This window comes from Eucyclogobius newberryi, unplaced genomic scaffold, assembly GCF_026437365.1.
Source record: "Eucyclogobius newberryi isolate DKJ021-1_F unplaced genomic scaffold, fEucNew1.0.hap1 SCAF_2, whole genome shotgun sequence".
Classification (NCBI taxonomy): Eukaryota; Metazoa; Chordata; class Actinopteri; order Gobiiformes; family Gobiidae; genus Eucyclogobius; species Eucyclogobius newberryi.
Genome location: NW_027315834.1, coordinates 17,588,010 through 17,605,023, shown reverse-complemented (window position 1 = coordinate 17,605,023; position 17,014 = coordinate 17,588,010). Strand labels below are relative to the sequence as shown.

General features: G+C 39.2%; 2 protein-coding genes across 2 annotated transcripts in view; one reads left to right on the top strand and one right to left on the bottom strand.

The window, feature by feature from the left end:
• Nucleotides 1-7,701, bottom strand: part of LOC140367420 (leucine-rich repeat-containing G-protein coupled receptor 5-like) — a 20,217-nt gene extending 12,516 nt beyond the window's left edge. The window contains exons 1-4 of the mRNA XM_072453901.1: nucleotides 7,402-7,701; nucleotides 3,620-3,691; nucleotides 787-858; nucleotides 612-683 (exon numbers count right to left, since the gene is read on the bottom strand). Of these exons, the coding sequence (XP_072310002.1) occupies nucleotides 612-683; nucleotides 787-858; nucleotides 3,620-3,691; nucleotides 7,402-7,667 (482 nt within the window). The 5' untranslated portion in view covers nucleotides 7,668-7,701. The remainder of the gene's footprint in view (nucleotides 1-611; nucleotides 684-786; nucleotides 859-3,619; nucleotides 3,692-7,401) is intronic.
• A 1,372-nt stretch (nucleotides 7,702-9,073) lies between these two features.
• On the top strand, nucleotides 9,074-16,156 carry myrfl (myelin regulatory factor like). Its single transcript, XM_072454820.1, has 23 exons — nucleotides 9,074-9,199; nucleotides 9,385-9,478; nucleotides 9,549-9,610; nucleotides 9,686-10,049; nucleotides 10,121-10,285; nucleotides 10,369-10,564; nucleotides 10,633-10,709; nucleotides 10,866-10,976; nucleotides 11,068-11,158; nucleotides 11,242-11,442; nucleotides 11,684-11,792; nucleotides 11,960-12,069; nucleotides 12,161-12,306; nucleotides 12,588-12,740; nucleotides 12,843-12,911; nucleotides 12,993-13,039; nucleotides 13,150-13,299; nucleotides 13,377-13,418; nucleotides 13,494-13,578; nucleotides 13,654-13,728; nucleotides 13,814-13,925; nucleotides 15,522-15,593; nucleotides 15,748-16,156. The coding sequence occupies exons 1-23, from the start codon at nucleotides 9,097-9,099 to the stop codon at nucleotides 15,835-15,837; spliced, it is 2,724 nt and encodes a 907-aa protein (XP_072310921.1). The 5' UTR covers nucleotides 9,074-9,096; the 3' UTR covers nucleotides 15,838-16,156.
• Nucleotides 16,157-17,014: the final 858 nt, after the last annotated feature.

The following is a 17,014-nucleotide window of genomic DNA, read 5'->3' as shown; positions in this document are numbered from 1 at the left end:
GTGGATGAGTGGAAATGTCTGTGTTTGAGCATAGAGCTGACATACCCTATTGATCTGGTCTATAAAATGATAACTAGCAATTAAATGTCCAGAATATATGTTTGGTTCTTTTTATTGGACAAGGTTAAGACTTTTTTTTTTAGATTTAGATTTATATTCAAAATAATAATGATCGATCAATATGACAATTTGACTTGATTTTTATTTTTGTTACATCACACAGCCCCAACTAGAAGTCTCAGGTGCCTGTTTGGTCAGTGTCTAGTTCGCACAAAAGCAGTTGTCAATCTGTCTGTCTTCACAAAAGGCTCACTGTTCATGCCGAGGGAGAAGAGAAGGATGGGCCTTCACATAATGGTCCATCAGATAAGTCTAGCAGCCAGAGGGAGACCTTAGACGTCCCAGTACTTATAGCTTATCTCCACAAATGCTCATTCTCATTTTACTCTTTAGTGGAAAGGAATTCTTTACTCACACACAACCCACACATGCATGGGTAAATTAATGTATGTAGCGCAGACAGTGCTTTCTCTCAGGCGAAAAGCGCTCCATAATTATGGTGAAACTGTACCTGAGCATGTGCGCTGCTGCGTGGTGCATGTGCAACTCACAGAGACTGAAGGTTGTGCAAATCGTGGAAGGCCTCGTCTGGGATCGACCTGAGCTGGTTGTTCTGAAGCATCCTTGATACAAAAAGAAAACAATGTCTGACAATCTACTCTTGGATCATGACTTCATCTTCTCAGTAAATGTATTCTTGGTGCCGTGAAGTAAAAGTATACTTACAAGACCTTGAGGTTATAGAGGCCCATAAATGCTCCTTTTGGTATGAAAGAAAGATCATTCCCAGCGAGGCGCCTGAGTGACAGACAGAACATAAATGCACTGCTATAGTATGGTTTTATATGTCACAGCTTTAAAGGGATTTTTTAATTTGGTGAATATAAATTATAGTTTTACAACGGTAGAACGGCAGTTTGGAAGAAACGTGTAAACATCTGTGTAAAATGACAGGAAGTGGAGCATTTCTAAAACATATTGATGACGTCACACCAGGGAAACTCAGAATTCATCGACATCATTCAAAGGTTTGGCACAATTTGCATGCAATTAACACATTTTCTCCGACCTGGAGATGAATTCAACAACATAAAGCTGTTCTCACGTAGTTCTGTTTGTCATTCTGTGCCATTGAAGGAGTTTTGGCCCACTGCACATCATGGTTGCTATAGGTAACACTTATTATAGCCCTAAAAATGGCCAAACTGGGATAAAAGAAAATCTTAAATATAATTATCTTAGTAGTTCATCAAATTTCCAACAATCAAGTCAATCAGGTTAGACTACACAGTTCACTAAAACGTAGTGAACATGATTGTATTTAAGATTTTACTAAACATTTGGCCGATTTGCCCTACTTTGACTATTTTCTGTGACATTTTTGATTGAACCACAGTTACCTTGCAACCATATTGTAAAGTCCATATACATTACACAGCTATGATTTGACTAATAATAATACCTGATAAAATACCTAATATTTTGTTAAATTATTGCCGACATTGTGAATTGTCCCTTGTAATGTCCCTGGCTTGTCGCTTATTGATGACATAATCAATCATCCCACCAAACAAAGTCATAATGAGAACCTGCCATCTGCACTTAAAGTATACACTTATGTAGGATGTGAAGATGTTATGGTGAAGCATCCCCATTTTACGTGCTACACATATGGATTGCAATTGTGTTGGTCTTTTTATATTGTTTGTCTGGACTAAATGCAATACAGCAGCAATAAAGTATTAATGCCAACATTTCTAGTGCAATAAAATCTATGCAAGCTCTTCCCGGCATTGGGTATTTACATGCAGAACTGTACTGTAAACGTGTTGTACAGATGGACTTCCCGAGGGGTCATTCCTGTTGAAAACATGCTGCTGTAGGTCTGGTCAGGTCTGTGTGTTTTTGCAGGGCACTTCGAGTTTTCTGGGCACCTCGCATGTACCTCTGTGGTGGTGTCCGATCACCATAGTGACATTTCTCACACGGCAGCGAGAAATATCACACGCACATAAACAAACATTTGAACACACACTGCTGGCAGCCATGCAGCCAAGAGTCATGTTCAGGTCTCTGTCAGGTCAGGCCTTATCTCGTCTTCACTTCAGTTGTTAGTCCGTCGTATGAATTTGCTTGCATATGTCACGGCTCAGAGATGAGGTTACATATCAGATCCTCACAGATACCTGAGCTCCTTGGCCGCTCATATGGCTTCGTGTCAGGCACTTGTATCGCCCACCTGAGTCTGCCCATCACATATACAAGACCTCGTCTGTGGAACAGCCTGCTGGAGGACATCGAGGCCGCCGAGAATGTTCAAGTTTTTAAAAGCAGGCTCATGACCCACCTTTTAGCTTAGTTTCTGATTAATATTTATAATTTTCTTTGTATTTGTTAGATTTGTTTATTTAGTTAAGCTATTTCATATTTATTGATGTTCTAGTTTTGATCTCAGAATCATAATCAGAAAGGGGTTTATTGCCATTGTCAGTGAACAGAATTCACAAACTTGGAAAATGCTTCGGCATTAAGGTACAACATACAACAATGAATAATAAGAATAGTAGCAAAATATATCTAAAAGGGCATCCGTCATCCATAAAATTTAGAATTTACAAATAAAATAAAATCAACTTGGTCTACCCATATTACTGTTTACTCTAAGTCTTAGTTTGTTATTTTTTACTTAATGAATTCTTTATCATTTTAGGTTCTCCCGTGTTTCCGCGGTGGAGCCCTCTCTATCAGGAGCACTGGTTGGCTGTGGAAGCTTGGACCTGGTTCGTTGGCTCCTGGTGGAGGTTTGGGGCTGAAGCCCCCCAACGTGGGATGGTTGGGTGAGAGGGTATGTGCTTGTTTTTAATGCACTGTAAAGCACTTGGTGTTACAGTTTATGTATGAAAAGCGCTTTATACATAAATAAAATTGATTGATTGAAGACACTCTTATAAATTTCACATCACAGTTTACAATGGATAGCTTTACACCACGTCAGGGATACAGGGATTCCTTGACAGCTGTTAAATGTACAAGCATTGGGTGTTATTCCAGTGGAGCCTCCAGAATGTTGAAAGGGGTTGGCCAGAAGAGGGGGTTTCTAGCAACTCAGGGTAATTATAATAAAGATCTATCAAAACTACTCACAGTAATACAGGCCTAGATTTGATTTAAAGAGAGCTTTTGATTGATTTAAAGCTTTTCACCAGAGCCATTCTCAATATACACAAGGGATCAGGTCTTTCAGCTCATTGTTATGCAAAAATGGTTCCAGTCACATCTTTTGGTTGTTTATTTGTCCAGTGTAAGCAAATAACGCAGACCATTATTACAGCAGGCTCCTCTAAATCAGGAGTTGTAATTAATGCTAATGAAATTATTTGTAATTGTTTTGGCAAGCAGGTGGCCTAAATGTGAGAAAGAAACTGAGCAGAATGCATTCAAGTGCAATTTTCAGTTTCCCATGGTCAGACATGGCCTGACCATAGGAATTTGATTGTCCACCCCTTGGGGGCTCCACTGGTTATTGGTGCTGTATATGTAACTGCAATTGTGTACTCACAATTCCTCCAGAAAGTGTAAGTTGGAAAAGTCTCCACCAGACAATGTGGTCAGATTATTCATGCTCAGATCCCTGCAAAGAAAAAACACAGTTGAAAAATGTTTTTTATGTCATGTCTTGATATTTTACTGAATGTATTGCACAGACTAAAGTTCAATATATATTTAACTGTATTTCACATTCCCATATTGGCACCAATTTGGGGTTGAGGCATGGCTATCTCAATGAATTAATAATGGAATTACACAACCATGACAAAGGCAGAACTACAAACCACATAAATTATAACCAAAGCTCTAATTTAATTAAACATACCCAGAAGACTTGACCAGAGAAGATTTTGAGACAAAGTTGCTCAAACGCAAACATTCTAACAGAGTTTTTTTCCTGACGTCATAAAATCCGTGCCAACACACACCCGAGTGGCAAAAACGACAGGAGTGGAAGTTACTGGAAGTCTACAGACAACAAGACCTGGACTTCCCTCCACACTGCAGACATCAACAGACTTCTGTTTACAAGCTAACGTGAATAAAAAACTACGTGTTCCTAGACTGTATGACCAGTCAAGGAATAATTTAGCATAATTTTATTAATACCTTTTTAACACACACAGATGTAGTGATAAAGAATGCAATGCTGATGTTTTAGAGTAAACAGATGAATGAGAAATACCCATAGTGATGTAACAGAATTATCAAGTGACAAACCTCTCAGCTCTAACCAGTTGTGTCCTTAGACATCATTGAGATCTATTGATTCTGACAATAGACAAGGGCTGCATTTGTTAACTGAGTTTATTCATGGCTGTAGCCTCTTTTCTTTATTTCTCCTCAACCCTTATCTGAGTCTAATTTCAGCCACATGATAATATCAGCAAGTAGCATCTTTCCACTCAGGAGGGCTCAGCTCTGAATGGAACCTAGACAGACTGTCTCTGTCTCACATACAAACACAAAAACCTGTCTCTCCATTTCAGTGCATTTACTCCATTTCCTCAAGATTTTATCCAACCGCAACAAGGGGGTACAAAAACGTCCAGAAAACAGACAAAGACGTAACTTTTAAGCATAGAGTTAAGTATAAGAAATCTGTTGTAACGTTAGAGAAAATTGAAGTGCCTATAAAATGAGCAAGAGTGTGAGATCCACAGACATGAGCGCACATACTTGCAGCAGGGTGTGCCCAGAGCTGAATATGCCACTTGTTAGGGCACTCTTGACACTCCATAAACCTTGTTAATGTGTGCATGTGCCTGTCGCTTTACAGCATTGTCAACAGGTAGTCCAGTCATAGCTGCATGGTTTATTTTGTGTGTTTTAAGAGAAAGTTAGGCTAATAGTGCTATGGCTGACTGGCATTTACTGTTGACCATCACGCTCACTAGAAACATTACTTTTATTACTACAATTTTACAACCCTCCAGTGACCTAGAAGTGTGTACATGCTATCAAGATGTGGACAACTAGCCATTTTAAGCTTTTCTAGTATTGTAAATGGATGAATGTTGGTGGTTAAAATTGCAATGCAATGTTGTTATTCTGCCTGAATGTTTTGATCTTGTAAACAAAAAGAAAACACTAAAAGCTGCACATAATACATTAGACATACATCATTCATGTGGATACAAGTCTGTTTGAATTTTCTGTGTATGTCTTTTGTCTGCATTTTGAGGCTCAAAGTGATGGATATCAGGCAATTATTCAAATGTCTATGGCAGCAGAAAGACAAACCAAAGACAGACAAGAAAGAAGGTTGTGTAGTTTGAAGGCGGTGTGTGACAGCGAGGCCTCTCTCTGCCTTCTTTCACTATTTTCGGTCTTTCTTTGATTCTTTGAGGGGCGGGTCAATGGGGGCCTCCTGGGGTGAGTAAGCACAGGGGGTTTGTACCCCAACCGCGCTGTCGGAATGAGCAGTAAGTGGTGTACAATCTGAAACGGTAAAAGACTGAAACCAGGGCACATTGACAATCCATCAATGTCAATGTCTTTCTTGGGATATCACAGTCTGGTGGTGCATTTCTGGATTTAGGAACTGAAGGAAAAGGCATGTGATGAAGCCTCTTATTTACACAGTCACAGGTCAAATACTGAGAACAGGTAAGTGGTCAGCCCATCATCACCTGGACCGTGAAAGAGTCCATTAGAGGGGAATGGGCATTTCAAAAACAAGACTCGACATGCGGCTGGAGAATACTGCTAAATCCTGACTTTCAAATGCAAGTAGGGCGTGCAACTGTGGATGAGGTGAAGTGACTATGCTATAACAACAGGAAGTATTTGGAGTAACAGTGATTGACTCTAAAATGCTTTATATGAACACAGTATACCAAGTCACCTCAAATGAGACCCTAAGCATTCCTAAGTTGGATAAAGCAGCACTTTGAGCCCCACTGAGCAGCCACACGGTGCTGCTTAGACATGCAGTGAGTGTACACACACAAAGACATTGACAGATGGCAGTATTCACAGTGATGCAGTCAAAAAGTGAGATGGACAGAAGGAGATTGTAAACTGATTCTCCCTCACGTCTGTCTGTCTCAGATCACTTTCTGCGTTTCCTGAGAAAAGCTCCATTTTGGACACTAGTTTAATAGCAACAGGTGTCTGAAAGGGGGACACATTACATGGGGGCCATTTGGAGTTGGGGTGTGTGTTTTCAATTAGAAGAAAGAAGGTTTAACCTTCTTTCTTTAACTTTGATCAACAGGTCAGATGCAGCAAGTGTTATTTTTGCATTGTTATAATATGCACTAACTTCAATATATTTATGTAAAACTTTCTAGGCAGAATCTTGATCAAGGTCTTAATAAAGACACAATGGACCTTTGAGTGACAGTGTGCATGTGCGTGTGCAAATGAAAGCAATTTGTTAGTAGCACACACACCGTGCACAACTGAAGAGAAAGTTTCTTTAATGAGAGTGAAATTTAAATCCTGGACATTGTGCTACCTTTAGACCGCAGCCAAGACAGGCAGGTCTCTCTACACACACAATACAGTGATGTAATGGTGCTGCTAGAGTGGGCCACCTGCTGAGGAAGAAAATGCCTTTGAATTTATTTCAGTTTCACACTTTAAAAAAGATTTAGAACAGACAACAGCTAGGGGATACTGCTGTGAACACAGTCCTGGGACATTTTAGAGAGCCAACAGCTCAAACTGTCTCAGCGCTGACAACCACTACAGTAACTAAATCAATGTAATAGCAGCATTATTTAGGTTTTTTCAGTCTTGAACTGTAGTGTTCCCTGCATGGACTGTGTCTTCAGGCTGCAGTCCATCCTTATTTTACTTTGTGTTAGCAGAGGGAAACATATCAAAAATCTAAATCAGAATTCATTTGGAAAAAAAAGAGTAAGAGTATAAAAAAGAGTATATATATCAAGCAGTTAAAACTATGTAAATGGACTTTAAAATATGTAAACGGCTCATTTAATGGTTATTCACAATTTGTGCTAGATTTTAACCTCAATGAAGACGTTTACAGTCACAACATTATTATTATTATTATTATTATTATTATTATTATTATTATTATTATTATTATTATTATTATTATTATTATACAATTTGTCCACATATATTTTCTGGAATTATTTGATGGTATGTAAAGGTTGTGACATTTTTTCTGTTATATAGTCACAGAAATAATGACTCGAGCCAGTGAAGCGTGCGGAGCAGGACGTAAACAGAGGCAGGTGCACGGTTTCTCACGAGAGCAGGCTGAGGATTCAGTCAGGAGCCTGCAGGAGGACATAATGGTGGTAATTCAGCACTTACAGGTAAGACGTGAACACGCTGATATTGCTGGGTGTTTCCTGGAGTCCCAGGTCCGAGCAGTCGACCCGGTGCAGCAGCCCGTCCACTTCGCACCGACAGCGGCCGGGGCAGCCGCTGAGCCCCGGGCCTGGCGGGACAGCGGTACTGCTCACGCCGGAGCTCTCAGTGAAGGAGCTCACCTCAGCCCAGTCACTGGTGCCCATCTTCTTACTGACTGTGGCCGGGCACAACGCAAGTGTGGCCAGCACTAGAACACACCACTGCATCTCTTCATTCAACAAGGCTCACTGACAATTACAGAATAATATATGCAATAGTCTCTTAAAACCTTCTGCTAATCCCGGACACCTTTACTCCACCTGGTACCAGAAAGAAGGATGTTTGATCCTTGTGCTGTCTCCTAAACTTTGGGAAGTGTCCAGGCTCCACGCGTGGAGCGACTGTGTGCGTCAAGAGGGGAGCCAGTGTGCGTCCTGCCCACTGGGACCAGACTGAGCCCCGCGGTCTTTTATACTGCTGTCTGTGCTCTTCTCCTGTGCAACAACAAACCCTTGAAATAAAGACACATTTTACAACTTTCAAAGCACGTGTAAGTGCATTAAAGGCAGGATTTCATTGAGACTATTTTCAGAACGATAACATGTTGAAATGAAATGATGAAGTTTTGCCATAACGAGACCCATAAACTGTAGTGAGCATTATGTGGTGATTAACAATGTAACGGTGTATTAGTGTGAATAGGTTTATCCTATGGGAGACTGCACTCTAGCGGCCGCACAAGGCGTTGCACTTTGATTATGAGAAGGTACATGACTCCTTTAAAATACCATGTTAGATTTTACTTTATTTACTCATTATATTTTTACTCATTCTATTTACGCTTTGTTCCTTTATATTTTAGTAACATTTATTTGAGTAATATTTAGTTTATTACACAACTAATGTTTTAATGTTGAGTGGATTATAAATAGGCTATTGTATGTTGTATAAAATGCCCTTATTTTACAGATGCTTTTCTCCCCTAACATTACATCCCTGTAATATAATAAGTACACCACGAGGACATGACTTGAAGCACAGTAGTGCATGGCCCTAGAGACAGGTGTGTTCCCTGCATCAGGTGCGTCAGTGCATTTTGCTTTTCCTGTTCAAAGCTCAAAGTTCATCTGAAAGTCGGCGGATCCATAAACAAGAAGGGAAAAGGGAATGCAGCTATTAACACCACAAAAGGCAAAAGAAAGGAAGTCATATCTGATGGATTTATAAAAGATGCAGATTGTACATGTATTGTACTGAAAATGGATTACCCTTTCAGCCAAATTCAGCCTAGTTCACACAGGCTGCAGTGATCGACAACCTGCCTGCCATCTTGGAAAGACAGGTGAGTTTAAACAAAAGTGTCTTTTTCTTGACTACATCATACATATATATGTATATGTATGTATATATATATATATATATATATATATATATATATATATACATAAATATATATATATGTTTGTGTGCGTGCGTGCGTGCGTGTGTATATATGTGTGTGTGCGTGTGTGTGTGTGCGCGTGCGTGTGTATATATATGTGTGTGCGTCTATGTGTCTGTGTATAATGTGTATATATATATATATATATATATATATATATATATATATATATATATATATATATATATATATTACATACAGGGATTGGTCCGACCATGTTTCGTCCTCAAGAGCAGGTCCTTCTCGGCAGCATGGAGCCCGGAGCACACAGACATGATGTTGTGGGGGAAAATGAGGCTCTCCATCAGTTCTTCAATGGTGAGATGAAATTTCAAACGATCTATTGTCATAAATATGTAATACACTTGAAGTTACAAGACTTGCTTCCTGAAATAGAAACTTATCTGAAGTTACCACTGGGTACAGGTCACACACATTTATCGAGTTGTTATCTCATCAGTGGTTAAGGTAATTGAAACTGGTATTTTTATATGTGCGCACAGGTCAAGACATAAGTGGAGTATTGGACAGTTCTGATGCTGTAGATACAAGCATCCTTGAGCAGTACCTTAGCGCTGATATGTGCCCCAACAACATGTAAGACACTATTACATTTTTCAGGTTTGTCTATACATCTTTAATAACTTACTTTTCTTGTGGGTTTCAGCATACTTCCCGAATCGCCTCCCGACTCAGGTTCAGAGGCCCTTTCTCCTGCACATATGGCTGGTATTATTCACTCTCTTCAGTCCCTTTTAATGTGTGGTCATAGTATGGTAAAACATGTTTGCTCTTGCTTTCCAGAATGTCTTTACAAGCCTTCACATTGGTCAAACCAGCAGATGTTTGAGCCTGGGAATGTGTCTTCTTCATGTTGGTTTAAAGGTCCCTCGGTCCCAACATCGGAACTGCTAACCCATGAACAGCTACGAAACATGGGTCTAACAAACATTAACATTATACCTGGGACCCAAAAACCTCACCACATACACCACTCTCCTGGACAAATGCACCCTCTCACCCCTGGAAGCTGTTTGCAAGGATATGCCCCACCTACCCCTCCATCACCACCTCTTTGTTCCCAATACCGTTCATCTTGCCCTCAGCAAGTTCTCAGTCCATCCACCTCATCCTGTTCTCAAGCATCTACCTCCATCTCACACAGCAGGTGAGCCGGCCACTTTCCTTATCAAATTATATCTTTATCAGCACATTTAATATTGTGTTTTTCTCCGTCAGGTCATCAGAGAGTAGAAAAAGGAGACGATCAGACTGTGAAGAGGCTTCCAAAGCGTCTTATGAAGTTAACATCAGTGGCAATGCTGGGTCGTACAGCTCATTAACATGGGACCAGCACCTCCCAGGACAGTGGAGCACTTTGTTTGACAGCAGCCATCAGTCACTGTTAGTACAATGAGAACAAGCTAAATAATCAGCACCAATGAGTTATGTGTTTTCTTTTAATTTCATTGGATTTCTGCTTTCAGATCACCTCTGGTCTACCACGTTGATGCAGATAAAGGCTTTACCTACTCGACAGCTGATGAGGTTTTTGTCTGTCAGAAGAAGAACCATTTCCAGGTCACCGTCCACATCGGGGTCACTGGAGAGCCCGAATACATCATGACAACCAGCGGGTCACAGGAGGTCAACCACTTTGAAATTAAAGTTTTTGGAATCAAGGTATGAGAAGAACCTTTGATTTACTGAGCAAAAGCATTGTAATGAGCTAACTTTGAAACTCGTTGCAGCTGGAAGACCACAGTCACCATGTGCTGATGGAGCAGTCACAACCAGACCGTAGCAAGAAGCCTTTTCATCCCGTCAGGTAGGGAAATATGTGTTACAATAAAGTGTTGCTAAGGATTGCAGCATTCTCTATTTCATCGTTTATATGAAAATTAATAACCGTTTAAATATTTCCCACAAAACATATATTCAAATATGTATCTTTTTGAAGTTATCATACTAAACTGTCTTCCAGGGTCAGTTTGCCAAGCAGGAAAATGACCAAGGTGACTATTGGACGACTACACTTTAGCGAAACAACTGCCAATAACATAAGGAAAAAAGGCAAACCAAACCCAGATCAGAGGTCAGTAAATGAAGTTAAATACACACTACAATGAGAAAGGAAAGTGAAATACTTCAGGGATGTTTATCCTTGTCATTCTAAACTTTTGCAGATATTTCCAGATGGTTGTTGGTTTGTACGCTGTTGTGAAAGAGGAGACATTCTTACTGGCTGCGCTGGTGTCAGAGAGAATCATTGTCAGGGTGGATAGACTAATCACTATTTATATACATTTTTTTAATCTAAACCTGCAAAATGGGTGAGATACAGAAGTGTCTGTGTGCAGGCGTCCAACCCTGGTCAGTTTGAGACAGAGGGAGACACCATGTGGCAGCGAGGGGTGGTGCAGGACTCTGTGGCATGTCATGGTCGTGTGGGCATCAACACAGACTCTCCTGATGAAGCCCTGGTCGTGTGTGGAAATGCCAAAGTGATGGGCACAATCATGCAGCCGTCAGACCAGCGCGCCAAGCACAACATACAGGAGGTGGGTCAAACACACACTTAAATGTAACTCAAATACAAAACATTATATAATTAGAAATATATTCATTTTGCTTGGTCCTTATTTGAAGTTAAAATACACCAAAACATTAAGCTCACAGTGTTGCACTGAACCAGATTACATTGATACCAAAACAGAAGAAAAATACATTTAGCCCCACAATGACACTTGAATACAATCAGTACTTCACTACAGTGATGATTATAAATTATATCTGTTTTAGGTCGACTCTGAACAACAACTGAAACGAATCACCCAAATGAGGATTGTGGAATTCGATTATAAACCGGAGTTTGCCACTTCAATGGGAATAGATCATCCCCACCAAACAGGTACCAAACACTGGTGTATTATAGAGTGCACACGCCACATAAAAATTGGGACTAGAGTGGGACCAAAGGATTGGAACTGGAACAAAAGAATACCAGTACCAAAATGGGCTCAAACCAAATAAAACCAAAAGCCTTTGGTTTAAGCTATTGTTTTACTTTAATCCCAGGTGTAATAGCTCAAGAAGTAAAAGAGCTCCTGCCATCTGCAGTAAGAGAAGTTGGAGACGTCACCTGCTCAGATGGAGAGAAAATAGACAATTTTCTCATGGTGGACAAGGTAAGTCCATACTACTTTACACTGCTGATATTTCAAGAAACTTGTTAGGGTGGAATTAGGAGATTGAGATGTTTTCTTCTCTTGATTGTAGGAGCAGATCTTCATCGAAAATATTGGTGCAGTACAGCAGTTGTCAAAACTCACAAACAACCTGGAGACACGGATTCAGGACCTGGAGGTCTGGAACCAGCGACTGGCCAAGCTCAAGAGCCTCACCGGCAGCCTCCGCTCAAACAGGTGTCCATCTGTGTTGTTATTCATACTATGTGGACATTAGAACTACCAAAGTCAGTAATAAATGTTGAGCATAAGTTAAATGCACTAAATATGTATATATGTATGCATAAATGCAGTAAGTATGTTCAAAATGCAAGTTCGAGATCAAGGTCACCTTTGAACTAGAGGTTTCGAATTCAATGGGTTATTACCTCGTTAAATAAAGGTTAATAAAAACACAGTATAAGAAAACGTAATATTCAGAATTTAATTGTGTGTAAATGTGTTTTCTCTTTTAATAGAACAAATAGCAGTGTTTCCACAATACCGACAAGTGTGTCATCTAAAAATCAAAAAACAAAAAAAGATGGCAAGTTCCACAAGTACAACCACTTTTTACAGCACAGATGTTTTAAGGCCAGCTTCTTCATGCTCCTGGCTACTGTGGCTTTTTGGTAAACCTTGATATCTTTTGTTGTACAAATCACAATTTTGTGTGCTATTAAAATGTGTCCGAAAGTGAAATGATATTTTGATTATGTTTGTTTATTTGTCAGCATGATTTCTATCACTGCTCTTTACCTTGTCAATTTGGGGGAAGACACAGATGCCACTCACGGTCACAGGTAATACAGAAGTTGGGAAACATTTACATATATATATATATATATATTCATTTGACTGACCTTTTGATTTGTCGGTTTCAGTAATTCAAGCACAATTCCTCCACTAAGCACTGAGTGGAGTAGCACAGGTACAAATTGATTGTTAATAAATTGAGCATCTCATTTGTATTTGGGTTTGCTATCAATTTATATTTAAAGTATCTTTAAATATCTAATAATAATTGCATTTCTTTTGTAGTGCAAACAACGAGTCCCCCTGAGTCTTGGCCTCCAGATGTGGACTTCTGTGACATCCTGTTCTGTGACCAGGTGTACTGCTGCACCTCACACACAAGGGGCCTTAATGTCACCCTGAATGAGAGATGGGGAGAAAAACTCAATTTAACACGTAAACTATTTGTTTTAATAAGGAACAAATTATAGTGAGTCCTGCTTTAATGTACAATCACTTATTTTTATTTGCAGTAATGAGAATACAACATTTGCAACTGAAAAGTGCAAGAGACTGTGAGTGCGCTAAAAGGAAGCAATTATGTGATTAGTTAATGCACAAGAGAAAATGTATTTATTTATCTTATACAGGGACAAATACAACCATTCAACACTTCATGGTCAAGGAAAATAAACAGATTATTGATAGCAAATATTGTCTCAGAGATGAATGTGGGTAAGTAATTCAAATTATGCTTTATGAGCTATTGATATCACTGTTCACCTCTAATGAAAACTGCACGTGCTTCAGGCCGAGTCGATTTGTCTACAGAGTCCCCATCAACCAGTTTGTTCCTGGTAACATGAGGATCACTCTGGTCATGAAGTAAGTCCAGTCGGTCAAATTGGCCACTTTGAACCGTAATAAGTGGAGATCAATACATTTAAGTGCATTGAAATCTCTTATGCAGTTCTACGGAGCTTCTAGTGGTTCATCTTTGTCATTTCGACGAGTCAGCGGCCTGCTCTGAAAAACTGGATATAAACACAGTGACTGGGACCAGATATCTTTCAAATACACAGGTATAACCAACACTGTTTTGTATGGACTATGTTAAACAGGGTTATTGGGCAAGGCGAGCTGACATTTTGCTTTCTTCATACGGATCAGGCACAGTTTTCCATTTATTTTGTCCCATTCAAAAAGGCCTTCAACATTTATCTCCTGCACACAAGCAAGACAGACTTTAATCATTACCATTTTAAAAACAAAAAATAATATAATAAATATATAGCGTAGAAATGAATTTAATCTGAACGATAGCTAAATACTAAAATGTAAATTGTCCAGTAAAAATGTATGTAAATGCCTATTGTTTAAATGGAGATTGTGTGTGTTATCAAAATGTGAGGAAGAATTCAAGGACAGCCACGCTTCAAGGAAATGTATAATATTCTGTCAAGAAATTACACATGAATCAATGCTATTACTTAACAGTCAGAGAACATAATTCAACTTAGAATATTAAACGACACAGAAACGTCAGTCTTTTGTGTGGCTTGCAAGGGAGAGGAAGGCTTAGCCGAGTCAAGATGTTGTAAGCAACCTGAACGACTTTCCAAAATCACTCTCAGCGTTCCTCCCTCTTACAAGTCATTTTATTAAAATCACACATAAAAAGGAGGCGGGTCACATTTCTCATTGGTCAGCTTCACATTAAGGAACTTGTCTTTTACGACTCTTTGGTATTATCTTTAGAGATAAAAACCTTGGTGAATGTTCTACCCATCTGGTCCCCAGGATGGGAGGAACATTCCTCACGGCTGCTTCTACAACATCTTCACACATGTTATTAGAAATACATGCCTTTCCCTCCCCCCAGGCTAATGATGCAGATAACTTTTAACACACAAATATAATCGTATATTTACATTTTATCACATATTCACAATTACATTTTGTGACTGAAGAAAACGACAATACTTTAAATCACTGACATGCTTTTGCTGACACAGGGTTGACTGTGGACCTATCAATAAATAAAAAAAAAAAAAAACTGAATTAGATACACTGACTCTCAATCTATGCACAGCACTACATGATATTATTCATATTTGGCGTCACTGTTACTGCTCCCCAAACCCTTTTTCTCACTCACTTCCCTTTGAAAGGCTGTTAAGACCATGTGTTTAAATTTGCATAGAGGTGACAGTCAGAGGTGATTGGACACAGGATTCTTACTGAGGAGAAAACCAACATTTTAACTGTAACTCTAGACTGCAGACACTCCCTTAAATAATATAGTACATATGTATATTGTGTGTTATTTTGTTTTTGGCTTTTCCCCCTACATGTTTATCTACTGGTTTATGACTTCAGTTACTATGGGACTTAATAATGCATGATGTTTTGTAGTGAACTATGAATAACAGACAGGGTTTTCCTTTCATCAAAGTGACAACATCTGTTTCCCAAACATCCTAATCTCAGCCACATTCAAATCTATGACCTCATGTACCGGAAACTCCACAATCATGTTTCAGTTTAGTGTCTTTGCATTTGGAACCATTAATTGTTCTTTCATCTGCTCTGCTCCTCTTTATTGCCACATATTCATTATGTGTAGGCTTGGTTTAATTTACACTAATCACTTATCAGGTTGTTTCGTTGTGTTGCAGGGAGAGCATGAGTGGCCGCTTCATGTTGCGCGTCTGTATCACAGCTCGTATCACTTCCGATCATCAGTTGCGGTAAGACTTCCATTTTACCTTTAGAGTAAAAGACTGTGCACATTTAACATATCACATCTCAACGATAAGCCTCACAGTTAAACGTCATAACATTAACATAGGGGTTCGTATTTAAAGAAAGCCATCATTTTTGATCTGTTTGGTGTTTTTTCAGGGCCAGGCAAACTGCAGTACTGACCATCATTATGCAGGAGTGCTGTTTACTGACTACCATTTCCACTTCTACAGACGCTGCACTGACTAAAATATTGTGCTAATCAAAATAGATATATTTATGTTTAACAGAGTGTAAAAACATCTAAATATTCAAATTAAAGCCTTGTCAGTTTATTACCTATAGTCCCTATTAATATGTCTAATTAAGAAATAACAATATGTCTTTAGTGCAAATGTGGTGGTTGTTTCCTTTAGTTACTTTTTGCAAAATGGTTTTGTGAAATTGTTAATACTGCCATTATTTGTTGTGCATCAAATAATTATCATAATATCTTCAAATAAAACGTATGTTGTTGTCACAACTTTTGTACAAATGGACTCACAGGCTAAACTTTTTTAAAAATAAGAATAAAAAACTGCTGCCTAAAAGTATTGGCTTGTAGTGCACGAGTACATTGGAGCAGGTCATATTTTCTGGGACAAACTGCTGTGAGGAACTTAAACCGATACCTACTTCAGGTGGAGGAGGTGCAACTGAAAACTTTGCAAACTAATTAGGTGTCCGACTCAAACTGCTGCTGCAGAGGAAGGTAAAGGATCAGTATCCTAAACCAGGAGGAAGCCAACGAAAGAAACACAAAGATGGACATTGTGAGTACATACATTTGTTTTGCAATTTATGTACCGGTAATGTAATCATTTTCAATCGAGCAGTTAGGACTATTTTACACAAGTAAATGAGAACACAAAGTAATTTGCTCATTTTATTTTAATATGTATCTCGAATGTGTTGTAAATACAAGCTTTTCTGTTTGTTTCTTTTCTGAGTTTTTGTGTTTGTCAGCGTGAGAGCGTCATCTGTCAGACTGACAGTGAGACTGATGTCCCTGTTGCCACCGAAACTTTCCTCTGGGGAACCATCGTCCACCTGTCTCCGAGCTCATGTAATTAAGTGATACTGTATCTGACACTGCAGGTACGACTGGGCCCTCGCCACCTCTCTCAGATTCAGGAGGAGACCGACGGCAGAGAGCACAGGTAACTGCAGCTTCACGTGTACTTTAATGAGGCCAACAACTCATCAGAAATCATAGCCACCTCTGTATTTTAAAACTTCTTTCTGCTTGTATGAAACTGCTATCTAAACCCCATTAGCACTGGTAACGCTGACTAATGAGAGCACCGTGCCATTACACATCCTGTTTGTGAAGGAATACAACGTTCTAATATGACATGAGAACACATCTATTCAAATAAACAATGCA